At 45.5% G+C, this 21,478-nt stretch overlaps 1 protein-coding gene across 6 annotated transcripts in view; it reads left to right on the forward strand.

Annotated features, from left to right (window-relative positions):
* RBMS3 (RNA binding motif single stranded interacting protein 3) overlaps nucleotides 1-21,478 on the forward strand; it is a 1,175,542-nt gene that overhangs the window by 614,174 nt on the left and 539,890 nt on the right. For all 6 annotated transcript variants that reach the window (XM_060248818.1, XM_060248816.1, XM_060248822.1 and 3 more), the window contains one exon: nucleotides 19,315-19,484. In XM_060248818.1, coding sequence (XP_060104801.1) covers nucleotides 19,315-19,484 — 170 coding nt within the window. The remainder of the gene's footprint in view (nucleotides 1-19,314; nucleotides 19,485-21,478) is intronic.

The following is a 21,478-nucleotide window of genomic DNA, read 5'->3' on the forward strand; positions in this document are numbered from 1 at the left end:
TGGTTGTGGGGGCGGGGCTTCCCCCGCTGGCCAGCTGGCTGGGGGAGGGGGGAAGCCTGTAAAACCGGGGGATCCCCCTCTGTAACCTGGGGATTGGGAAGCCTAACACTGAGTAAAGGGTGGAATGTAAATCCAACTCTTCTACTTCTAAATGGCATGATGAGTCTGGTATCCAAACAGGCTAAGCCTGCATCCAACTTCTAAAATAAAACCTGGAATTCTTTTTAGTTCTTCCTGATGATATATTTGCTATTTTAAAGAACATTGTTGACTATGGGGTTGGGCTTTGTTGGTACTCTGGTAAAATATTTTTCAAGAACTTTAGGTACACTGGCTGACATTGAAAAGAGACTGTGCCTCATTGGCTGTGCATAACTAACAATGGTTATTATGATGACTTACCCATTGCATTGCTGGTGTATGATTTTGAAAGAAACCTTAGTGTTATTAAAACATTTTCTCAGGCTGATTTCCATAATGTGGGCAAGGTATAAAAATTTGATTAGGGCTCTTTGGGAATGGGCTGCATAAGCATAAAATGTTTTGTTTGCAAATGTTCCCTTTGGCATAATCTTTTGCCTATTTTCACTCAGTAATGTATCATTGTGAGTGCAATTACCCATTAGGGATTTTGCATCCATTTTTGTGGTGTCGGTTTAAGAGCTCTATGTGGGAAGGTGGAACAGATTTGCTTTTAATTTTGTTGAAACTTGGGGCTGCCTCAAAATCTTCTTGTTGCAAAAAGGTATCATGCAAAAGAGTAAAACTAGGATATTCTGCTCACCAAAAGATCTTGAATACTGATGGCAGTAAACATCATAATTTCAGGAAAATATTTGCTAGCTTTCAGGAGTGGTGAAATTGCCACTTGACCATTGCCCCCCAAGTCGGAATAAAGAGACGGACACAATTGGATTGGTGAAACTATGGGCCACTTTTATTAAAATATATAACATCGGCAGGGGCAACCAAACTGCGGCCAGGTCAGGGCCAGGGGTCTCCTTAGACCGCTCCCCTGCCTTTTTCAGCGGGCGAGAGACCCGGCCCCCCAGCCGGAGCTGTGAGCCACAGCTCCCGCTAGGCAGACCCAGCAGGGAGGCTCGCACTGGAGGGCCCAAACACCAGACGCGAGTCTCAGTGAAAGGCACCCAACCAGTCGAGTCTCCAGGACAGTCTGCATTCACATACCTTGGGCCACACCCAAGGTAGATCCTGACAGACCCCTAACTCCCCAAAAGGGGGAGGCTAACCGGTCCTCCCCAGGCCGCCTGGTGCCATAAAAACCCCGTAGAACCTGCCCTAAAAGTGACCAAACTATACCAGTGCACCACCCAAAGCCAATTCCTCAATCCACTGAACTGCTATGCAGGGTAGGCGAAAAACACCCCCCAGACAGAACCCAAATAGCCGGGGAGTGAAAAAATTCCTACCCGGCCCCTCCAAGTGGAAGCGACCAGCACTAAGCCTGCATAACCGACAGGGCGGGTGGGTGGGCCAACAACGCCGGGAAGACTGTCCCTAAAGAGAGCGGGGCTTCAGCGACAGCTCTGAAGCCCCGCCCACTCAAAACGCGCCTGGAAAGGCGCCGAAACTGTCGCTCTCCCTCCGAAGGGAGGCAAAGCGTCCCCTCAGCCACGCTGCAAGCAGCGGGCTTGTGGAGACTCCATTGCCCCCCAAGTCGGAATAAAGAGACGGACACAATTGGATTGGTGAAACTATGGGCCACTTTTATTAAAATATATAACATCGGCAGGGGCAACCAAACTGCGGCCAGGTCAGGGCCAGGGGTCTCCTTAGACCGCTCCCCTGCCTTTTTCAGCGGGCGAGAGACCCGGCCCCCCAGCCGGAGCTGTGAGCCACAGCTCCCGCTAGGCAGACCCAGCAGGGAGGCTCGCACTGGAGGGCCCAAACACCAGACGCGAGTCTCAGTGAAAGGCACCCAACCAGTCGAGTCTCCAGGACAGTCTGCATTCACATACCTTGGGCCACACCCAAGGTAGATCCTGACAGACCCCTAACTCCCCAAAAGGGGGAGGCTAACCGGTCCTCCCCAGGCCGCCTGGTGCCATAAAAACCCCGTAGAACCTGCCACAACTAAGGCCAAGTCTCTACTTAGGGCTTAGCACCCACAGAAAGACCCAAAACAAACAAAAGCCCCTGCCGCAGATCTCTCAGGAAAAGCATGTTACCCTTTTCCGAAAGATGTACCCCATCCCCTCTGTAGAGGTCAGGACATTCCTTAGAAATGTCAGGGTGGGGTAAATAGTGACCCAAGCCACCCTCCAAAACCTTGCGAATTTCCTTATTCGCTCGGTAACGAGCCCTTTCCAACCCCGCTGGATTCCAGGCACAACGCCACTCCAAGCGTGGAATCATGGCCGACCAAACTATAATGGTACCAGGCCATCTGTTCCTAATGTACCTGAAATCATCCCGGGCCTGCAAGATCAACGCCTTGCCTTTAACCAGCCCGAGATCGTTTCCTCCCAGGTGAATAATCAATACCTGCGGAGGAGGGGCCCCAGACCCATGAAACAAAAGGGGGAGCAAGCCAGGCCACTGAAGCCCCCGGCGCCCCCTCCATTCAATCGTTACAAATTTGCTGAGCCCCAGCTGAGAGCCAACAGCAGTTCTCCGAGCTTGATGTGCCGCCCAGAACACATAACTGTGCCCGCAGATGAGAACTCTGCTCCTCCGGCCAGGAACCACAGCATCTAAAGAGAAGAAACAACAAGTTATACAACCAACCTCACAAAACTCCCCCGCTACTAACTAAGACCCGTTAGCATAGCATCGGGCGAATATAACCTTTATAGGCCTGAGAACGCCAGCGACCAAGGCGTTGGATGGCCAACGGTGAATACCCCAAGGCCGCCGCTGTAGAAGCTGCCCCAATTCTAAAAGAATGGGTACCAAACTTCATTCCAGATAAACCCAACAGGGCTAAGGCCTTTGATGTCACTGTCCAGAATTGGTGCTTGGTCAGGGGACTACCTCCCGCATGACAAAACAGCAATCCCGCACAGCTCCCCCGCACAGCCAAATAGTCAACCAATGCGGCCACTGGGCAAAGCTCCACATCTGAACACTGGCCCAGCTCCAGCACTGTCCCAGCGCCCACCTGGTCAGTTTTAGATCGCCGAACAGTAAGGACCGCCTTACCAGCCAACAACCTAACATCCTTCAGAAACAACGCCCTACCGGAAACATCACTCTTGGAGCTTGCAACCAACTCGCTAACCCTCAAAGCCCCAAAAAAAAGCCACTAGAGAGGCTGCATGGAACAAAATTACCTCAAAAGGAGAAGCACAGACCGTGCTCCAAACCCCTTTTAAGCCCCGAAGGATATCAGGAGACATAGGGGCCCTGGTATCAGGCATAGGCCCAGCCTCCCTGGACCACCCCTCCAGCATCTTTCGGATACGAAAATCTGCTGTCTCCTCCTTGAACCCCAAGGCCTTACTAGCGAAGGCCAATGCAGACATGCGTCCCCGAATTTACCCATTGCATTGCTGGTGTATGATTTTGAAAGAAACCTTAGTGTTATTAAAACATTTTCTCAGGCTGATTTCCATAATGTGGGCAAGGTATAAAAATTTGATTAGGGCTCTTTGGGAATGGGCTGCATAAGCATAAAATGTTTTGTTTGCAAATGTTCCCTTTGGCATAATCTTTTGCCTATTTTCACTCAGTAATGTATCATTGTGAGTGCAATTACCCATTAGGGATTTTGCATCCATTTTTGTGGTGTCGGTTTAAGAGCTCTATGTGGGAAGGTGGAACAGATTTGCTTTTAATTTTGTTGAAACTTGGGGCTGCCTCAAAATCTTCTTGTTGCAAAAAGGTATCATGCAAAAGAGTAAAACTAGGATATTCTGCTCACCAAAAGATCTTGAATACTGATGGCAGTAAACATCATAATTTCAGGAAAATATTTGCTAGCTTTCAGGAGTGGTGAAATTGCCACTTGACCATTACTGTGAACATCTTATCTTGCATGATGTATTGGTTTAAATGAGAGTACACTCCTAGAAGCAGCAGAAGACTCTTGCACAGGAGGAAAATATTGAACTAGTCTTTGGATTTTCTACGTCTATATCTGCTTAGTACAGAAACATCAAATGGTTAATATTCAGTTGGGTTTGCTTTACAGTTTTAGTGTCTCAGAATAAGAGATCCCAAAGCTAATTCACATTCACCATATATTTTCTAACGGATTGGGAAAAGTGTCAGAATTAAGTATTTAGCTAGGTTCTCAAAAATTGCACATGGGGTGGGAAATGAATCAAAACCTCTGCTGGGAGTCCTTGGCAGTTATTGCTAATCATGATCTAAATAAGAGTTTTCTGTTTTGACTTGTGATTTGCTATTTATGTTTCCTATAAGTCTGCATTAGAATGTGTTAGAAAGTAACTTCAGTGAACAGTGTTTCTCCCCCTTTGCGTGAATAAACAGGAGAATATACCTGGAATAGTACAGCATATGTTTTTTGCAGTTTAGTATGTTACAAATGACCATTCCATATCCAGTCCATTGAGGTCTCTTGTGACAGTTTTGTAATGATTAGTCATTCTACATATAGTGCCAAACCATGGCCCTGTCCAGCCAAATAGTTTCGGGCGGTTCTGGGAGAACAACTGCTTGGCTCTTTTTACATATTCCACTGGATTCCATAGTGTTGAGTACATGCCCACAAAGCAGCTCTGATTGTCAGACCAGAGATTATTAACAGTTCCTCCATTCAGGTTAGGGAGAACTATTTCTGTCCAGGTGTGGACTTTTCTTGGTGTCTGCTTCTGTTTTATGGAACAGGGTTCCAGAGGATGGGAGGAAGACCTGACCATACACAGGTTTCAGAGACTTTGTAAGACAGAACTTTTTTCTGAAATGCTTTTGATGACTTTGGTCAGTTACAGTGATAAGGTAAAGTGCTTACTCTGTTGTCTTGATTGTAGTTTTATACAGTGAAATTGTAACTGGTTTTAGTGATGTGCAGGACTGGCTCCCCCACTAGGCAAACTAGGCGGTTGCCTAGGGCTCTGGCAGGGGTGGCAAATTCGGCCTCCCCCTCCGGCAAATGCCTAATTTGCTCCGCCCCGCGCCTCCTCCTCCCTTCCTCCGTATTGATTTCAAAGCTGGAACTGGCTCTAGTGCCGCGTTCTGGCTATCTAATGCCCCCCCCCCCATGGATTGCTCAAACGGCAGGTAAAACCGCACTGCAGAGCTGTGCTCACAGTCTGTCAGGACCGGCGTCCTGAAAGGGCAGCCCCACTGCCATTGACTTCTCTCCCATCCAGGAAGTGGGGAGGGGAGGGGTCAGTGACAGCGAGGCTGCTCTTTCAGGATGCCAGTCCTGACAGACTGTGAGCACGGCCCCACAGGGTGGTTTGAGCGATCCGCGGGAGGGGGGGCTTTAGATTGCTGGAACGCAGTGGTAGAGCTGGTTCCAGCTTTGAAATCAACATGGAGTGGGGAAGGGAGGAAGAAGGGGAAGAGGTGCGGGGGGTGTGGAGCCGTGGGGGGAGGCATGGAGGGAGCATGGAGCCGTGGGGGGAGGTGCAGGGGGTGCTGTGGGGGGCGCCAGGTGGTGAGTTTGCTTAGGGCGCCATAGGGCATTGAGTCACTCCTGTGAACCTTTGTGAGTCCTGTTGATCAGAAGAAAAACAGATTTTAAATACATAAAAATTTGCTGCCCATCTATATACTGATTAACCCAATTTCTCTGTATTCTTTTTCCACCAAGTTAGGCAAGCCAGTGGGTGTTCTGAATGGTTGCCTGGAGAAAGTTCTGGCTTGGATGAGAGCCAATAAATTGAAACACAGACCGATTTCCCACAAACGTACGCCGCTCTCACTCTCCTCTTCTCTGCGGGGCTGCTGCTGGATTTCACACAAACTGCCCCAGGTAATCGAGTTGCTTCACCTCTCTTCAAGTTCCCTCCGCAGCAGGTAGGATCCTCTGAAAACTGATTTCTGTATGCTGCAGAGGAAACTTGAAAAGGGACGGGGCAACTCGCTGGCCAGGGCAGTTTGTGTGAAATTCAATAGCAGCCCCTCAGGGAAAAGGAGCAATGAGGCCAAAACAAGGTGAGAGGGAAATTGGTCACAATCAGAATGAAATGCTGTTGGTCAACATTTCAACCAATCCAAGACCTTTTTAGAGTCCAAGATACAAGCAGAGATTTGACTTGCATCTCTGGCTAAGCCCAGGGTTCAGATACTTGCAGTTAAGTGACTAATGCCCAAAACCTCTTTGACTCTTTAGAATCCAATATGCAAGTAGAAATTTGGTTTGCATCTCTCTGGCTAAGCCCGGGGCTCAGATCTCTGCAAGAAAGGGAGGGCAGATTCTCAGCCAAGAACAGTCTAGGACTATGGTATGTCAAAGCTTCTTTGCTGTTGTATGAACCTGCCCATCACTTTGCAGGATATAGTTTTAAAAAATATACAAGTACTTGAGCCTTTAGTTTCTTACTCTTGCATCCACTGATATGGTGCCCAATTGTGTTTCAAGCTTGCTTTGGAAACCATTATGATATTGTGGTATCATAATTAGCCAACCTCTGGGTGCGATTGAAGAAATCAGGAGAGGAATCCAAGGAGGAAGAAAATAGGATAGTCCATTATAACACCAGGCTATGGTATATTGCATTCTACATAAGACTGCCCTTGAAAAGTGTTCAGAAATTTCAGTTGACGCAGAATGCTGCAGCCAGGATGTTGATTAGAGTGGGTTGTAGGGACCATATCACTTTAATTTTTTATCCATCTCTACTGGCTCGTAATGGTTTCTGGACACAATTTAAGGTACTGGTGTTGGCCTTTAAAGCTGTATCTGGCTTGGGACCTGCATACCAAAAGGACCATCTACTCTGTTTCAAACCCATCTGACCTCTAGGATGCCCTGCTTCAGGTGATCACATGTTTAGGTGTGTGGCAACCTGGAAGAAGGCCATCTTAATTGTGCCAACAAAAAGCTGGAACTCTGTCCCCAGAGAGATTTGCCTGTCCCCTTCTGTTGCCATCTTCTGTCTGTAAGTGAAGACATCTGATTGGCATTCTTTCAGTGATCCCACTTTCCTGCCCTGGTTTTTAAAATATTTTAAAAAAGTGATTTTGTATAGGCATTTAACTTGGTTTAAATTGCTTTAATGATGTAGGTTTTTTTTTTTAAATGGTTTTAAAAATGGGTTTTATTATTTTTGATCTGCTAGCTGCCCTGATCAGGGCAGAAAGGTGAGGTGTAAATGTTATAAATAAATAAAACTGAACTGGATGAGTAATAAAAACACCTAGGAGACATTGATTTGTTGGTACACAAAGTAGCAGTGTCATGATTCCTTTCCTTCCCTCTGTAGATAAGGTATGTAGTCCCATTGACTGTCTTCTCCTTTTAGGGCAGTGATGCTGAACACTGGAGATATTTCCAGGTAGGCAGCCATGTTGCTGAAGTAGTAGAACAAAGCAAAAGTCAAGTGTGCTTCTAGCATACGAAACCTTACATTCTGAATAAAACTTTGTTGGTCTTAAAGGTGCAACTAGAGATATTGGTAGCTACTATATTCTTTGTTTGGTTGATCTCCAGCAGCACCAACCATATTTGTACCTGCATTTTTGTAAATTGACCTATATTTCACTATGGGCATGAGACCCAATTTTCTTCTCATAAGGTAGGAGGGCTTGCTAGGAAAAAAAGTTGAAACTCTGAGAACTGAGGACTCTAACTCTTCTAAGTGGAAGAATGGGCAGTTTTGGAAAGTGATGCTAAAGCTTCTCTGAGATAACAGCTTCTCTTTCATTTACTATTAATATTATCCTTCAGTTCAAGTAGGAGCAGAAGTTCAGCATTCAAATCTTTTTGGCAATTATACTACCAGTCATTGAACTCTGCTACACAGATTAGAGTATGGGACTGTTTAAATTCAAGTTAAGTAGCTGTTGCTATAACAGTTTTCCCCAGTGAAGTTCACTAAAAGTAATTATTTATATAGTGTAAATAATAAGAGAATCTCCAGCTGGGCAATATGTTACTAATACTTACAAGTAAAGACTGGCAGTCTCCCAAGGAAAAAAAGGCTGAAATAATTCCATTTTTCTTAGAACATCTTTCTTAGAAGCAAATCAGCCTTATCAATAATTGTCAATTGATGGATCTAGGATCTGGTATGAATCATGCTCACCTTGATCTTGTGAAATCATGCCTGTGTATAATGAATTTTTATGAAGATCCAGGTGGGCAGCTGTGTTGTTCTGAAGCAGTAGAACAAAGTTTGAGTCCAGTGGCACCTTTAGGACCAACCAAGTTTTATTCAAGGTATGAGCTTTCATGTGCCCCACACTTCCTCAGATACATTGAAATGTAAGTTACAAGTCCATACATATAGGTAGAGATTGACAGCAAAATAGCGTATAACATAATGAAGATGTTTTAACAGATACAAACAGAAATGCTTGAAAGGGATATATATCACATATGTCACCATGTTTCCAGCTGGATATCAATAGCCAGATGTAAATTCAGTGGTATCTTTGCCTCACTTTAAATAATGGGGTAGGAGCAATTTGGTTCATTTTTCTCAAAGGATGAAAACAAATTCCATTAACTAGGTGAAATGAATTAATGAAGTTCCTCAGAACAATATGCATACTATTTCATTTTATTTAACTTTCTTGAATGGTGATGAAAGAGAATTACATACTTAATTTGTCTTGATCGTTTGAAAAAAATGCTGAAATACCGTATATTTCAGTAATGTTCAATGCAACATGAGCACATGGTGTCAAATCCTGCTCCTTATTGCCTTCAGTTGGACCACATCTGTCATGTGGAAGATATTTCTTTGCATGGAATTGCTGTAGACTTGGGAAAACAATTTCAAGAATCTCTTTTTAGGTGATGAAAATATTGAAACAAAGATTTGAAGTGTGTCACTTCCAGTTAGGGTTGCCAGGTCCCTCCTGGCCATTGGAAGTTGTGTGTGGAGGGGCTTAGGGTTGCCAGATCCAGGTTGAGAAACTCCTGGAGAGTTGGGAATGGAGCCTGGAGATAGGAACCTGAGCGGGATGCAATGGCATATAGTCCATCCTACAAAGCATCCATTTTCTCCAGGGGAACTGATCTATGTAATCTGGAGATGAGGAGTAATTCCAGGGGATCCCCAGGTCCCACCTGGAGGCTGGCATCCCTACTTCCAGAGCATTCTTAAACAGAGTTGTAACCTTTTAAGATTTTTTATTTCACTGGACTTTGGGGGAATCCCAAATGGAATCAGGAAGCATTGCCAACACTGCTGTGTTTTCTTATGACACCATGATAGGAACAGCAACTAGCACCTGTTAGATAATGACAGTCAGGGATCGTTTTGTAGAAAAATAGGTGGTGGAGCTCCTTAGCATAACTCATTAGCATATGCAGGCCCCCCCCAGCCAAAACAATCTGATGCAAGAAAGGAGAGCCCTGGGCGAGTGAGGCCTGCTTGGACTGGCTAGAGATCCAGCCAGCTCAAGCAGGCCTCACTCGTTTGGGGGGTCTCCTGGGCCAACCCCCCCCCAGTCAAAAGGCCTGAAAGCCACTTGCCTCCCAAAATAACATAAGAAGTGGGGAAAGGGCGGTTCAGGCTTCTCCAGGGGTTAATGAGGGCTGCTGCAGGCTTGGCAAAGCCCCTGGTGGCTGGCTGGCTACCTGCTCTCCTAATCCAGGGGTTGTTATGCAACTGCACCTACTATTCAATGGACAAGGTAGGTGGGGAGGTAGAGGGGGGCATCAGAAAGGTTCAGGAGCTGTGCTCCTGTGAGCTCCTGCTGAATCAGAGGCCTGATTACAGTATAGCACAAATCTGTTTGCAGTGTACAAACCAATGGACAAGAGTGCATGATGGGAACTGGGTCGTTTGTGTGGAGGTGGAAAGTGCCATCAAGTCACAGGCAATTTGATAACTCTATAGGGTTCAAGGCAAAAGATGCGTGGAGTTGGTTTGCCATTGTCTGCCTCTGTGTAGCGACCCTGGACTTCTTTGGAGGTCTCCCATTCAAATGCTAACCTGGGCTGACCCTGTTTAGCTTCTGATATCTGATGAGTTTGGGCTATACTGGGCCATTGTTCAGTCCTAAAATCACAAGCCTATGGTCATACTATTTGCCTCCCAAGTTGGAATGAAGAGTCTGACACAAGGTAAGGGCCACTTTATTAAATATGAATAGAAACAACGGCAAGGGCAACTAAAACTGTGACCTTGTCAGGGCCAGGGGTCTCAACAGATTGCTCCCCTGCCATTAGCAGGCAAGAGACCCGCCCCCCAGCTGGAGCTGTGTGTCACAGCTCCCACCAGGCCAGCCCATCGAGGAGGCATGCCCCAGAGGGCCCAAACACCAGACGCACGTCTCGATGGAAGGCACCCTCTAGTCAAGCCTCCAGGACGGTCTGCATTCACCCACCCCTGGTCATAAACACCCAAAGGTTGATCCTGCAAGACCCCTAACTCCCCAAAAGGGGGAGGCTTTCCGGTCGTCCCCTAGCTGCATAGCACCATAAACCAGTAAAACCTGCCACTACTAAGGCCAAGTATATACTTAGAGCTTAGCACCCACCGGGAGGTCCAGAGCCACCTGCAATCCTTGCCAGAGATCTCTCAAGAAAAGCAGATTACCTTTTTCAGAGAGATGCACCCCATCTCTTCTGTAGAGGTCAGGAAATTTCGTAGAAATATCCGGGTAGGGCAAAAAGTGGCCCAACCCCCCTTCCAATGCTTTCCGAATTTCCTTATTAGCTTTGTAACGGGCCCTCTCAATACCTACGGGATCCCAAGCACTACGACAAACCAGGTGGGGAAGCATGGCAGACCAAATTATAATGGTCCCAGGCCATCTCTCCCTAATGTGCCCAAAATCCTCTCATGCCTGCAGGACCAAAGCCTTGCCTTTTACCAGCCCGAGATCATTCCCTCCGAGGTCAATGCTTAAGACCTGAGGAAGAGGGCCTGCATTCCCATGAAATAACTATGGCAGCAGGCCGGGCCACTGAAGACCCCGGCGCCCCTGCCATTAGATAATAACATATTGGCTGAGTCCCAGCTGAGAGCCAACCGAAGTTCTCCAAGCCTGATGCGCAGCCCAAAACACATAACTGTGTTTACAGACGAGAACTCGGCTCCTTTGGCCAGGAACAACAACATCTAAAAAGAAAGAACAGTCAAACTAGAAACAAATACCATAACTTTCCAGCTGCCAACAAACAAAGCTAAAAACGGAGAAAAGGGCAAATGTAAGATTTATAAGCCAGTGACTGCCAACGGCCCAGGCGCTGATTGGAAGAAGAAAGATATCCCAGGGCAGTGGCCGTAGAGGCCGCCCCAAATCTAAAGGAGTGGGTACCAAACCGCACTCCAGACAACCACAGCTTAGCTAAAGCCCTAGAAGTCATAGCCCAAAACTGATGCTTTGTCAGTGGGCTGCCATTAGGATGACAATACAAAACCCCCTCGTGGTTCCCCTGCACTGCCAAATAAGCAGCCAAAGCGGAAACTGGGCACAGCTCAAACTCAGAACACGTGCCCAGCTCCAATACAGTCCCTTTGCTATGCTGGTCTGTCTTAGAGCGGCGGACGGCAAGAACTGCCTTACCCTCCATTAACCTCAGGTCCTGAAGCAACAAAGCCTTACCAGAAACATCATTACTGGAACTTGCCACTAACTCACTGACCCTAAGGGCCCCAAAAAAGGCCACCAAAGAAGCCGCATGAAACAGTGCAGACTCAAAATGAGATACACACACCGGGCACCAAACCCCTTTCAAGCCCCTAAGAATCAAAGGGGAAATAGGGTTCCTCGTGTCGGGACTAGGCCCACTCTGGACCACCCCTCAAGCATCTTTCGAAGATGAAAGTCTGCTGTTTCCTCCTTATATCCCAACGCCTTGCTAGCAAAAGCCAAAGCAGACAGGCGTCCCCTAATGGATCGCACAGCCAATCTCTTACCTTTTAAAGAAACACAGTAGTGGAGCAACTGCTCCACCGGGAGGGGCCAAACAATGTGATACCCTACGTCAGCCCTAAAGTCCTCAAACTGCTGCACAGCACATTCATAAGACTTCCTGGTGCTAGGCGCAATGGCAAGGCCTATCGCTCTGCAGGCCTCGGCTCTCCAATTAGCCATAGCTCCTGGGGCATTGTCGCCGGCTCGCAATCGGCATCTGGGGCCAGCTGACAGAACCTCTCCATCTGTTTGCGTCTGCCACCCCATTATTTACCCCAGGAACATGCTTGGCCAAAAACAGTATGTTAAGCCGCAGACAGCGCAGAGTAAAGGCCCTCACCAATCTCATAACCCGTTGAGATTTGGATGAAAGGGAATTAATGACATGGACCACAGCCATGTTATCACACCAAAAATGAACTGTGCGATTGGCCGTGTAACTTCCCCACAGTCAAACTGCAACCAGAATGGGAAAGAACTCGAGAAACGTGAGATCTCGGTTCACTCCCGCTTGAACCCATGAATTTGGCCATACGTCCGCACACCAATGTCCGCACACCCCAAAACCTAAAGACCCAGCAGCATCAGACATGACCTGAAGCTCTGCCTCATGTCCTCTCTCCAAAAAGAAATCCCATTAAAGGATTCCAAATATTCCTGCCATACCCTCAGATCCTCCCGCATGCTGCTGGTAACCCTAGTCCTATGCTGAGCCAAGCGCAGGCCTGCCAGAGCATCACATAACCTATGAAGGAAAGCCCGTCCAGGAGCAACCACTTTGCAAGCAAAGTTAAGATGCCCAACCAGGTGCTGGAGCTCAAGCAATGTGACCTTTCGCTTAAGAAGGAAGGCATTAATTCTATTCCTTAAGTCTGTCACTTTCTGAAAAGGTATTCTGGACAGTTGTGCCAGGGTGTCCAGCTCAGTCTCCAAGAAGATTAGCTTTTGGGCCGGGCCTTCCATTTTCTCTTTAGCCAATGGAACCCCCAGTTCTGCAGCCGGCTCAATAAAGCCAGACAGCAACTGTGTGCAATGCCCAGTCCCCGCAGGACCCACAAAGAGGTAGTCATCCAAATAATGAATAACATCCTGCAAACCAACTTTTTCACGAACAGCCCATTCTAAGAACATGCTGAAACACTCAAAAGCTGCACACAAGACAGAGCAGCCCATTGGCAAAACCCTGTCCATGTAAAATTGCCCTGCAAAGGAAAAACCTAAAAACTCAAAATCAGCCGGATGAACAGGGAGAAGGCGAAACGCAGATTTAATGTTGCATTTAGCCAACTCAGCCCCCTTACCACAGCGTCGAACAGCGCCCACGGCCTGATCAAAGCTGGTATACCTGACTGCGCATAATTGCTCGGGAATCCCATCATTAACTGATGAACCCTTAGGGTAGGAAAGGTGAGAATCAAACGGAATTCACCAGGCGCCTTTTTTGGCACCACCCTCAAAGGAGGGACCCTAAGGTTAGGCACCGGAGGATTAAGGAATGGGCCCAAAATCCTGCTCTCTGCTAACTCCTTGGCAATCTTATCCTTCACTACATGCTCTAAACCTTTAACAGAACTAAGATTCCAAGACCAAAATGCGACCCGGGAACCCTGAAAAGGAATTCTAAAACCAAACGTGAAACCATTTAACAAGTAAACCCTGTCCGCCCTTCGCGGGTACCTACGCAGCCACTGCTCAAGAGGACCCACCTTTATCAGACTGGGCCCCTTTTCCAGCTTGGGAAGTACTCCCACCCCTGCCTTGTCTCTTTTGGCCCTTATGTGGCTGGGCTCTGGGGCTGTTGCTAAAGGAGTGCTGGCCACCACACATGGGGCATTCATGCTTGAACTGACAAGCTTTCCTGTTGCACACTCCTTGGGATCCAAACTCCCAACTAAGCAAGTGGGGTTGAACCGCCAGCCCCGCAGAACTGCAGGAAGAGGATGACGAAGCAGAAGAAGTAACGGATGCCCTAGCAACCAAATGACCACTGTCAGAGTGGTCACCCAAATTAGGTCATGCCGGGGACATGACCTGAAACCACAACTGCTGGTGGATGCGATCTCACTGAAGGGAAGGGTACAAAGCAGCCTTCATCCTGAATTCCTCATCATATTGAATCCAAGCTGGGCCACTAAACATTGTATACCCTTTATAAATGATATCCATATACTGGATAAGTGCAGCCGCCCACCAAGGTTGGGCACATGCATTCATGCCAGCATATATAAAAAACCCTGGCAGCCAATTGGCCCAAGTCTGATCCACCTTCCACTTCTTCAACTTCTCCTTCTCTTTGTCATCCAAATCCTCTTTTATCTTTTTTCTCCAACTCACGGAACAGGAGGGAGAAAATATCAACATACTCTCCCTTTAGGATCTTATCCTTCGTTGCAGGCAACAAATGATCACCTAAAGGTAATACTACATTTCCCAAAGGCAGGGCAGCAAAAGGGACCGCCCCATATGGAGAATGAAAGCCCCATCCCCCAAAAAAGGCACCTGCAACCCCCTGCTGCTCAGTAGCTGGCCAATTCCCATATGGGCCAAACTGACCCTGCGGCCAAGCCTAATTTGCCTGAGAACCCATACCTAGGGTGGAAGATACGCCCAAACTCCTAGCAGCAGCAATGTCTGGAGCAGTAGGGGCGGCAGGACCCCATGTGCCCCAAGGCCAACCAAGCCCAGTATATGCCAGCGGGCTGTCCCGAGCATTACCCAGCATTCCAGTAGGCACCAGCACCAATCTGGATCCAGCAGCCCCCAAAGATAGGACTGATCCCTTGTTAATAGCGCCAAGATCCACGGCTCCTACAACATTTCCAGCAGACCTGCCCTCCAAAATAGACAACCTAGTTAAAATATCTGCCTGAAATGCCATTTTGGAAACCTCTCCCACTCCCAAACCTTGCGAAGGAGAAACACCTGACGTTTGCTCCAGGGCCCACAGCCTTTGCATGATAGTTGCATTCACCTCATCTCCCCCTTTCTCATCTGAAGAAGATAAAGGTGGGGGCGGCCATTTTTGCAAACCCTTAGGAGCTTTTCGTGCCGGCTGTTTACCCTTGGATTTCCCTGTCCCTTTACGCCCAGACATCTTACAATAGCAAGGACAGATGAAAACCACAACACCCCTCACAAATGTAAGCCACCTACAGAATTAGCACCCTTCCAACCACCCCTAAGATGGCCACCAACCAGAAAGAGCAACCTCTAAAATGGCCTCCACCTAATGAGAAGGGAGAGAAAAAGATGGCCGCCAGAAAGAGCAGCCCCTAAAATGAAGATAGGGGAAAATAAAATGGCTGCCAAGCAAACGAGGGGGGGGAGGACCAATATGGCAACCACCGAATGTATCCTTAAAAAAACCCCACGAACCAACCGACCAACCCAGCGCAAACCGCAATCATAGCCCAACCAAAAAAAAAGGGGGGATAAGCCAAATGAATTACTCGTGTGAGGGAGGGGGGGTTAAAATCAGGCACGTAACAGCTGCGTTGTCCACGAAAGGCCTGCTCCAAACTGGCTGCTGCTGCCGCAGGCCCAGGCTCCGCACCTGCAATCGCCACCTCCGACCCGACTCGGTTGAACCCGACCGACAGGGCCCCAAGCAGGAGCAAAGAAACGCTCCCTCGGTCCTACTCCGGCCTAATCCCTTCTAGCTGGCTCAGAGCACCAACAGACGCTCCCGCTGAGCTGAGCTTCACTGAGGGACTGAAGCAATAGGGGCGGAGGTCTGGCCGTTACTACGACCAAGCTCCGCCCCCTCAGAAGCATGCCTAAACAGGCTGTAAAAGTCCTCCCTTCCCTCCAGGGAGGCAAATTGATTTCCGGCAGCCGAGCTGCGATGCCGCCGGCTGCAGAAAATTCAATCTGTCAGATTGATACTGAAGCTGTTTTGACATGCTGAGTGAATGCCATTGTAACTAGAATTATATGGAATTGCAACTGATTGTGATTGCTAAGTTCATACATTATATTTGTCCATGTAACAAATAGAAACAAAAAAGCATTTGGCACGGTAGTCTTTTTTTTTTTTTTAACTTAAAGGAGACAACGTTCTTTTTTAAGACGTTGTCTTAAAGGAGACAATGTTCTTTCTTTTCCATTAGCGATCAACAAATTCTGCACTTTGGTTAATCCTTTTTCTCACAACAGAAATAACAGCAGCAGCAGCAAAAAACAACAACAATAACAACAGCAGCAACAATAATTATAATAAAAAGAGCATTTCCCTTGAAATGTGTGGATGTCTAATGCATTCAAAACCAGTAATTCCATTTATGTTCCCAAAAAACTACATTTTTGAGTACTTGTTTTTAAAAAGCAAAATTAAAAAAAATTGACAATGCTGAATCATCTTTTGGATGGTTGGCACTTGTGTGTGATGTCTAAAGCTTGTCTGAGAATGTCATATAGATGAAAAATGATTCATTTATTGTAACATCCAGACCTGCCCTTAAGGTACTACTAACCAAACTAGAGTTATTGTCTGATCATCCTGACAATGGACCTTTAATTTCATAGTTCCTCTCTGATATGGTTGCTCCAGTATAGCTGCATAGGGGGTGAGGTAGACTGTGTATGTACTTAAGGCAGTACAATATCACACATAAATACTTTATCTTTATCAACAGCTATACAGAGGCATTGAGGAGAAAAATGACTTGAGAAAATAGGTCACTGTTCATTTGTCCCGTGCATCAGGGTGAATACATGTTTCTTAAGCAGCATATCAGTGTTTTGTTTGTTAAAGTGTATTTTATCTCTAGGGGATTGCACAATATATGATCATGTCTGGGCTATCGAAACGCACTTTGGTTCCAACACTTGATTTTGTGTTTCCCACCCTGTTAAATATATGTTGCTCTATTATTAATGCAATCCAAAGCTCTTTTCTTGGCGTTATAGTGCCTGCCTTCTCTCCCCAGGGATCAAGTATAAATTTTCTTTGCTTCAGAACCTGCCAGCCTGTAAAAATACCCATCTTTTGGGTGAGTTAATTAATAGCAATATTAGAACCATAATAGACCAAAGTATTGCATAAATGACAGCACTATCACTAAGCATACCCATTACGTTTGTGTAATTATGAATTATTTTACTGTTTATATTTAGGTTGAAACTCTAGCTTGGGAAATTCTAGGTAATTTGAGAAGTAGTGCCTGGGGAGGTTAGAGTTTGGAGAGAGAAAGGAGCTCTGTGGGGATGCAATGCCATACAATCTAGCTTCCAAAGTTGCTATTTCTTCCAGCAGAACTTATCTGTGTTGAATGGAGACAAGTTGTTATTCCAGGAGAACTCTGGGCCCAGCCTGGAGAGTGGTAGCTTTAGGACAACAACAAAATGCACTGTATAAGGCAATGTTTCCGGTTCCCTCCCTCCACTATAATTTGACTTTTCTCAGAATTATTTCCTGATTAACATACCAGATAATTATCATGATTATGCAGGTTTTGTAATGTGTCTTGGACTTTGGTTGTTACTTATATATTATTTGTTATAACAGCTACTGTAGAAACAAATTTTGTTATTTTGACTGTCCATGGTGAGCACTGAGCAAGAGAAGACATGTTTTCTCCTGGAATATTTTTTCTCTCTTTTATATTTGAAACAAGATGATGGGTTGCTGACAAGTGCTTGTTGCCCCTAACACGAAGACACATACGGGAGAAATTCTTGCTTAGGTTTCTAATCACAGCCTTCTGCTACATGCAAATATTTTCCTTACAATCTCTGTTTCCTTTACACATTCTCATTCCAAATATATTATTTGGTGGTTTAAATGAAAATATGCGATCAAGTTTTTTAAAGTGTTGTTAATGTGCTTTGAGGTGGAGTGGATGAAATGTTACCATAAGAGAACTTATAGTGCTCATGATTCCAGATGGGTAGCTGTATAGTCTTTAAGATGCCACTGGACTTCTTTTTTATTTTGCTGCTACAGTCTAACACAGGGGTGTCAACTATATGGTCCACAGGATGTCTAGGGCTCTTAGGTGGCCTTTGAACAACTGGCATTATCTTTATTGGAGAGCCAGTTTGGTGTAGTGGTTAAGTATGTGGACTCTTATCTGGGAGAACTGGGTTTGATTCCCCACTCTTCCACTTGCACCTGCTAGCATGGCCTTGGGTCAGCCATAGCTCTGGCAGAGGTTGTCCTTGAAAGGGCAGCTGCTGTGAGAGCCCTCTCCATCCCCACCCACGTCACAGGGTTCCTGTTGTGGGGGAGGAAGGCAAAGGAGATTGTGAGCCGCTCTGAGACTCTTTGGAGTGGAGGGTGGGATATAAATCCAATATCTTCTTCTTCTTCTATTGCCAGATGACAGAGGCTGTGCATTATGTCCCTGCATACTATCCCAGTGCTAATGTGTGTAATGGGTGGTGGAAGTGCAAGGGTGGGTATCAGGGAGATTTTGTAAAGAAATACTGTAAGACTGTTAATGTTTTGAGCTTGTGTATATTTTGGGTAAAAAAATAATATTGTTATTTGGGTTTGCCTGTGTTCTTTATAGAGTGTACATCTCTGGTACTTGACATTACATTTTATGGTACACATGGCCCAGCGCACCAGTAACATTTATGTCAGATCCAGCCCTCATAACAAATGAGTTCAACCCCTCTAGTTTAACATGATCTGTTCCAGTATGAGCTACATTTTATGTTTATCCTGTTTTGCCTACCCTCAGCCATTCTAAGGAAACTGACTCCTTTTTTAAAAAAAATTAAACCATGTTATTTGTGTACCATTTTCCCCATCCCTAACTTTCTGTTGCCAATATAAACACATTGACCAAAGAGAGATAAATGTAATTGCATTTAATGAAGTGATCTGTGACTCATGAAAGCTTGCACCAGAATGAATAATAATATTTATTATTGAAGTCAGGGTGTTATAAGGGGATAATTCTGTGTTATATTGCACTTCAAGGTGCCACTGGATTCTTGCTTTGTTTTGCTGCTCCTTTATAATGTAGGCTTGTCAATTCCTGTAGATTTCGGGGTGGTGCCTGGGAAGGGTGAGTTTGGGGAAGGGAGGGGGCTCAGCAGGGACATGATGCTGTAGAGTCCACCTCCTGAAGCTACCATTTCCTCTGAGGGAACTGATTTCTTGCCAATGAAAAATTAGTTGTAATTACAGGAAACACTGGGTCCCTCTTGGAGATTGGCAATACTGTTATAATGTATATTGAAAAAGATCTTTGCTTCAAAAGAAAAATACATTTTTACCTGATCACCAATTATAAATATTTAAGGAAGTGACTTAAGAGCTTCCATCAAGCCCATAATTGTTACTTACTGTGTGCTGCTAGGGGTTATTCCAATCATTGTCTATCTTGCTTTCAGCATTCCTATGCACCAGCTCCCCACCCCATGGCTCCTCCCAGCCCTAGCACGAACAGTAGCAACAACAACAGCAACAGCAGCAGTGGTGAACAGTTGAGTAAAACCAACTTGTACATCCGAGGCCTTCCACCAGGCACCACTGACCAGGACCTTATCAAGCTGTGCCAGCCGTAAGTAAAGCCATTTGTTATCCTTCTGTGATGCACTGCCATTTTTAAAAGCTTAGAAGTGCTGTACAAACAGCTGAAGGACTGTGAAGGGTTAATTCTTCACAGAAACAGAGAGTGACAGGCTATTCCAAGGAATCTGATAGGTGAACATCAGTTGAGCAGAGGTAGATTTTAGAGCAGAATTCTGAGGAGAATTCATTCAGAATTCAGCCATGACTGAGAGCAGTTTAACTTTTTTTTAGAAAAAGCCCAGCAGGAACTCATTTGCATATTAGGCCACATCTTCTGATGTCACCATTGTTTCACACAGAGCTTTTTTGTAGAAAAAGCCCAGCAGGAACTCATTCTCATTTTAGGCCACAATGCCAAGTCAGCCAGAACTGTGTTCCTGCTCAAAAAAAAGCCCTGGGTTTAACACAGACAGGAAAATTAGAAAAGGATGGCAAGGACAAGTGGGTAGTTAGACAGAGACTCCCATTTGAGCCAAGGAAAGGGGATAGATCATCTAGAGGGAGAAGGGATTTCCCTACTCAGTCAAAAAGGGAGTTAGCTCTGAAGAGTGGAGAGATCCCTGGTCTGGTGTGGTTAGAAACTGCATTTAGAGACCTTAAGAGTCAGTTAAAAGTTCAAGATGAGTACAGGTGTTTCAAGAAAAAGTGTCTGGGTTCTGGAAAGAGTGTACCAGCCTTCTGGAAACCAAAAGTGTCAGAGAATACTCAAAGAAAGTATACTGGGATGTTTAGGAAATACTGCAACAAAAGTCTCTCATTTCAGAGATTCTGTGTGAAAAGTTTAAAACTCTCAATTACTGGAAACACATGAACTGTAGTTTGTGAAAATATCTCAGAGTTCTTATTGAGTGACCTCAGAAATTTTATCTCTTGATTTCACCTGACCAAGGAGGGAAGTGAATGGGGGCCATCATACCTTCAAACTGAAATACGAGTGCTTGACTGTCACATTTACAAGGGCAAATTGTTCCAAACAGCTTTTAACCTCACATAGGCAGGTTTATTTATGTGCAAATGAAGTAGTTAGGTGTATGGTATGTCCTGTCAGTGGCTAACACCTGATAAAGGATAACTTGCATCTTTAACTCAAGTGTGATAAAAATCTTCCTGACAACCCAGTGCTGGCAAGAAGCATAATTTGACCTGCCCAGTTTTTGGCGAGAATGAATGGAAGACTGCCTCTAGATCCCAGGCGAGGTATTCATTAGTGGTTGCTAGGGAAACTTGCTGCAGTAGAGAAGAAAAATATAAGGTAAGAATACAGCATATAGAGTTCCCAATAACGTGACTGGAGCAGTAACTTTTTGGGATGGGTTGAAGAACTCCTTGAAGATTTTGTACTGCTAAATTAGCATGTTAATTTTTTTTAATTGTCAGAAATACCCTGAATCGTCTTATTTAGGGGGAAAAAATCCTCTTTGAAAGAACTTAATGTCATTTGTTTCTGCAAAATACTCGGCATTGAATTTTGCAAGTACCAGTGAACAATAGTAAGCATGCAACCCAACATTAGCCACTTCTATGCTTTTAGAATGCTCCTGCTGTTTTAACTACTGTTCATTTATTATTGGTGGTACTGCTTTAACTGGATTTAATAAAAATTAATGTTGTTAATGTTAATGTTTTTGCTGATTTTTTTAAAATTTGTTCTTCTAAATTATAAGCCACTTTATGTCTTAAAGCCCCAGCCAGTCACACTTGCCAACACCTTTGAGATGGTGTGACACAGTGGTTAGTGTGTTGAAGTAGGACTGGAAATAACTGGGTTCAAATTTCTACTTAGCTATGAAGTTCATTGGGTGTCACTGGACCTCTCTTTTAACCTAACTTCCCTCACAGGATAGTTATGGGTACAAAATAGAAACATTGCTCTGAACAGCTTGGAGGAACAGATTCCCACCAGGTGTCCCTAAATCTCTGGAGAGAGGTTTATAATCTCCTCTTCACATTCAATAAATGTGGATTTATTCATGATGTCAAGGA

This window comes from Heteronotia binoei, chromosome 10 (genome assembly GCF_032191835.1).
Source record: "Heteronotia binoei isolate CCM8104 ecotype False Entrance Well chromosome 10, APGP_CSIRO_Hbin_v1, whole genome shotgun sequence".
In the NCBI taxonomy this organism is placed as follows: Eukaryota; Metazoa; Chordata; class Lepidosauria; order Squamata; family Gekkonidae; genus Heteronotia; species Heteronotia binoei.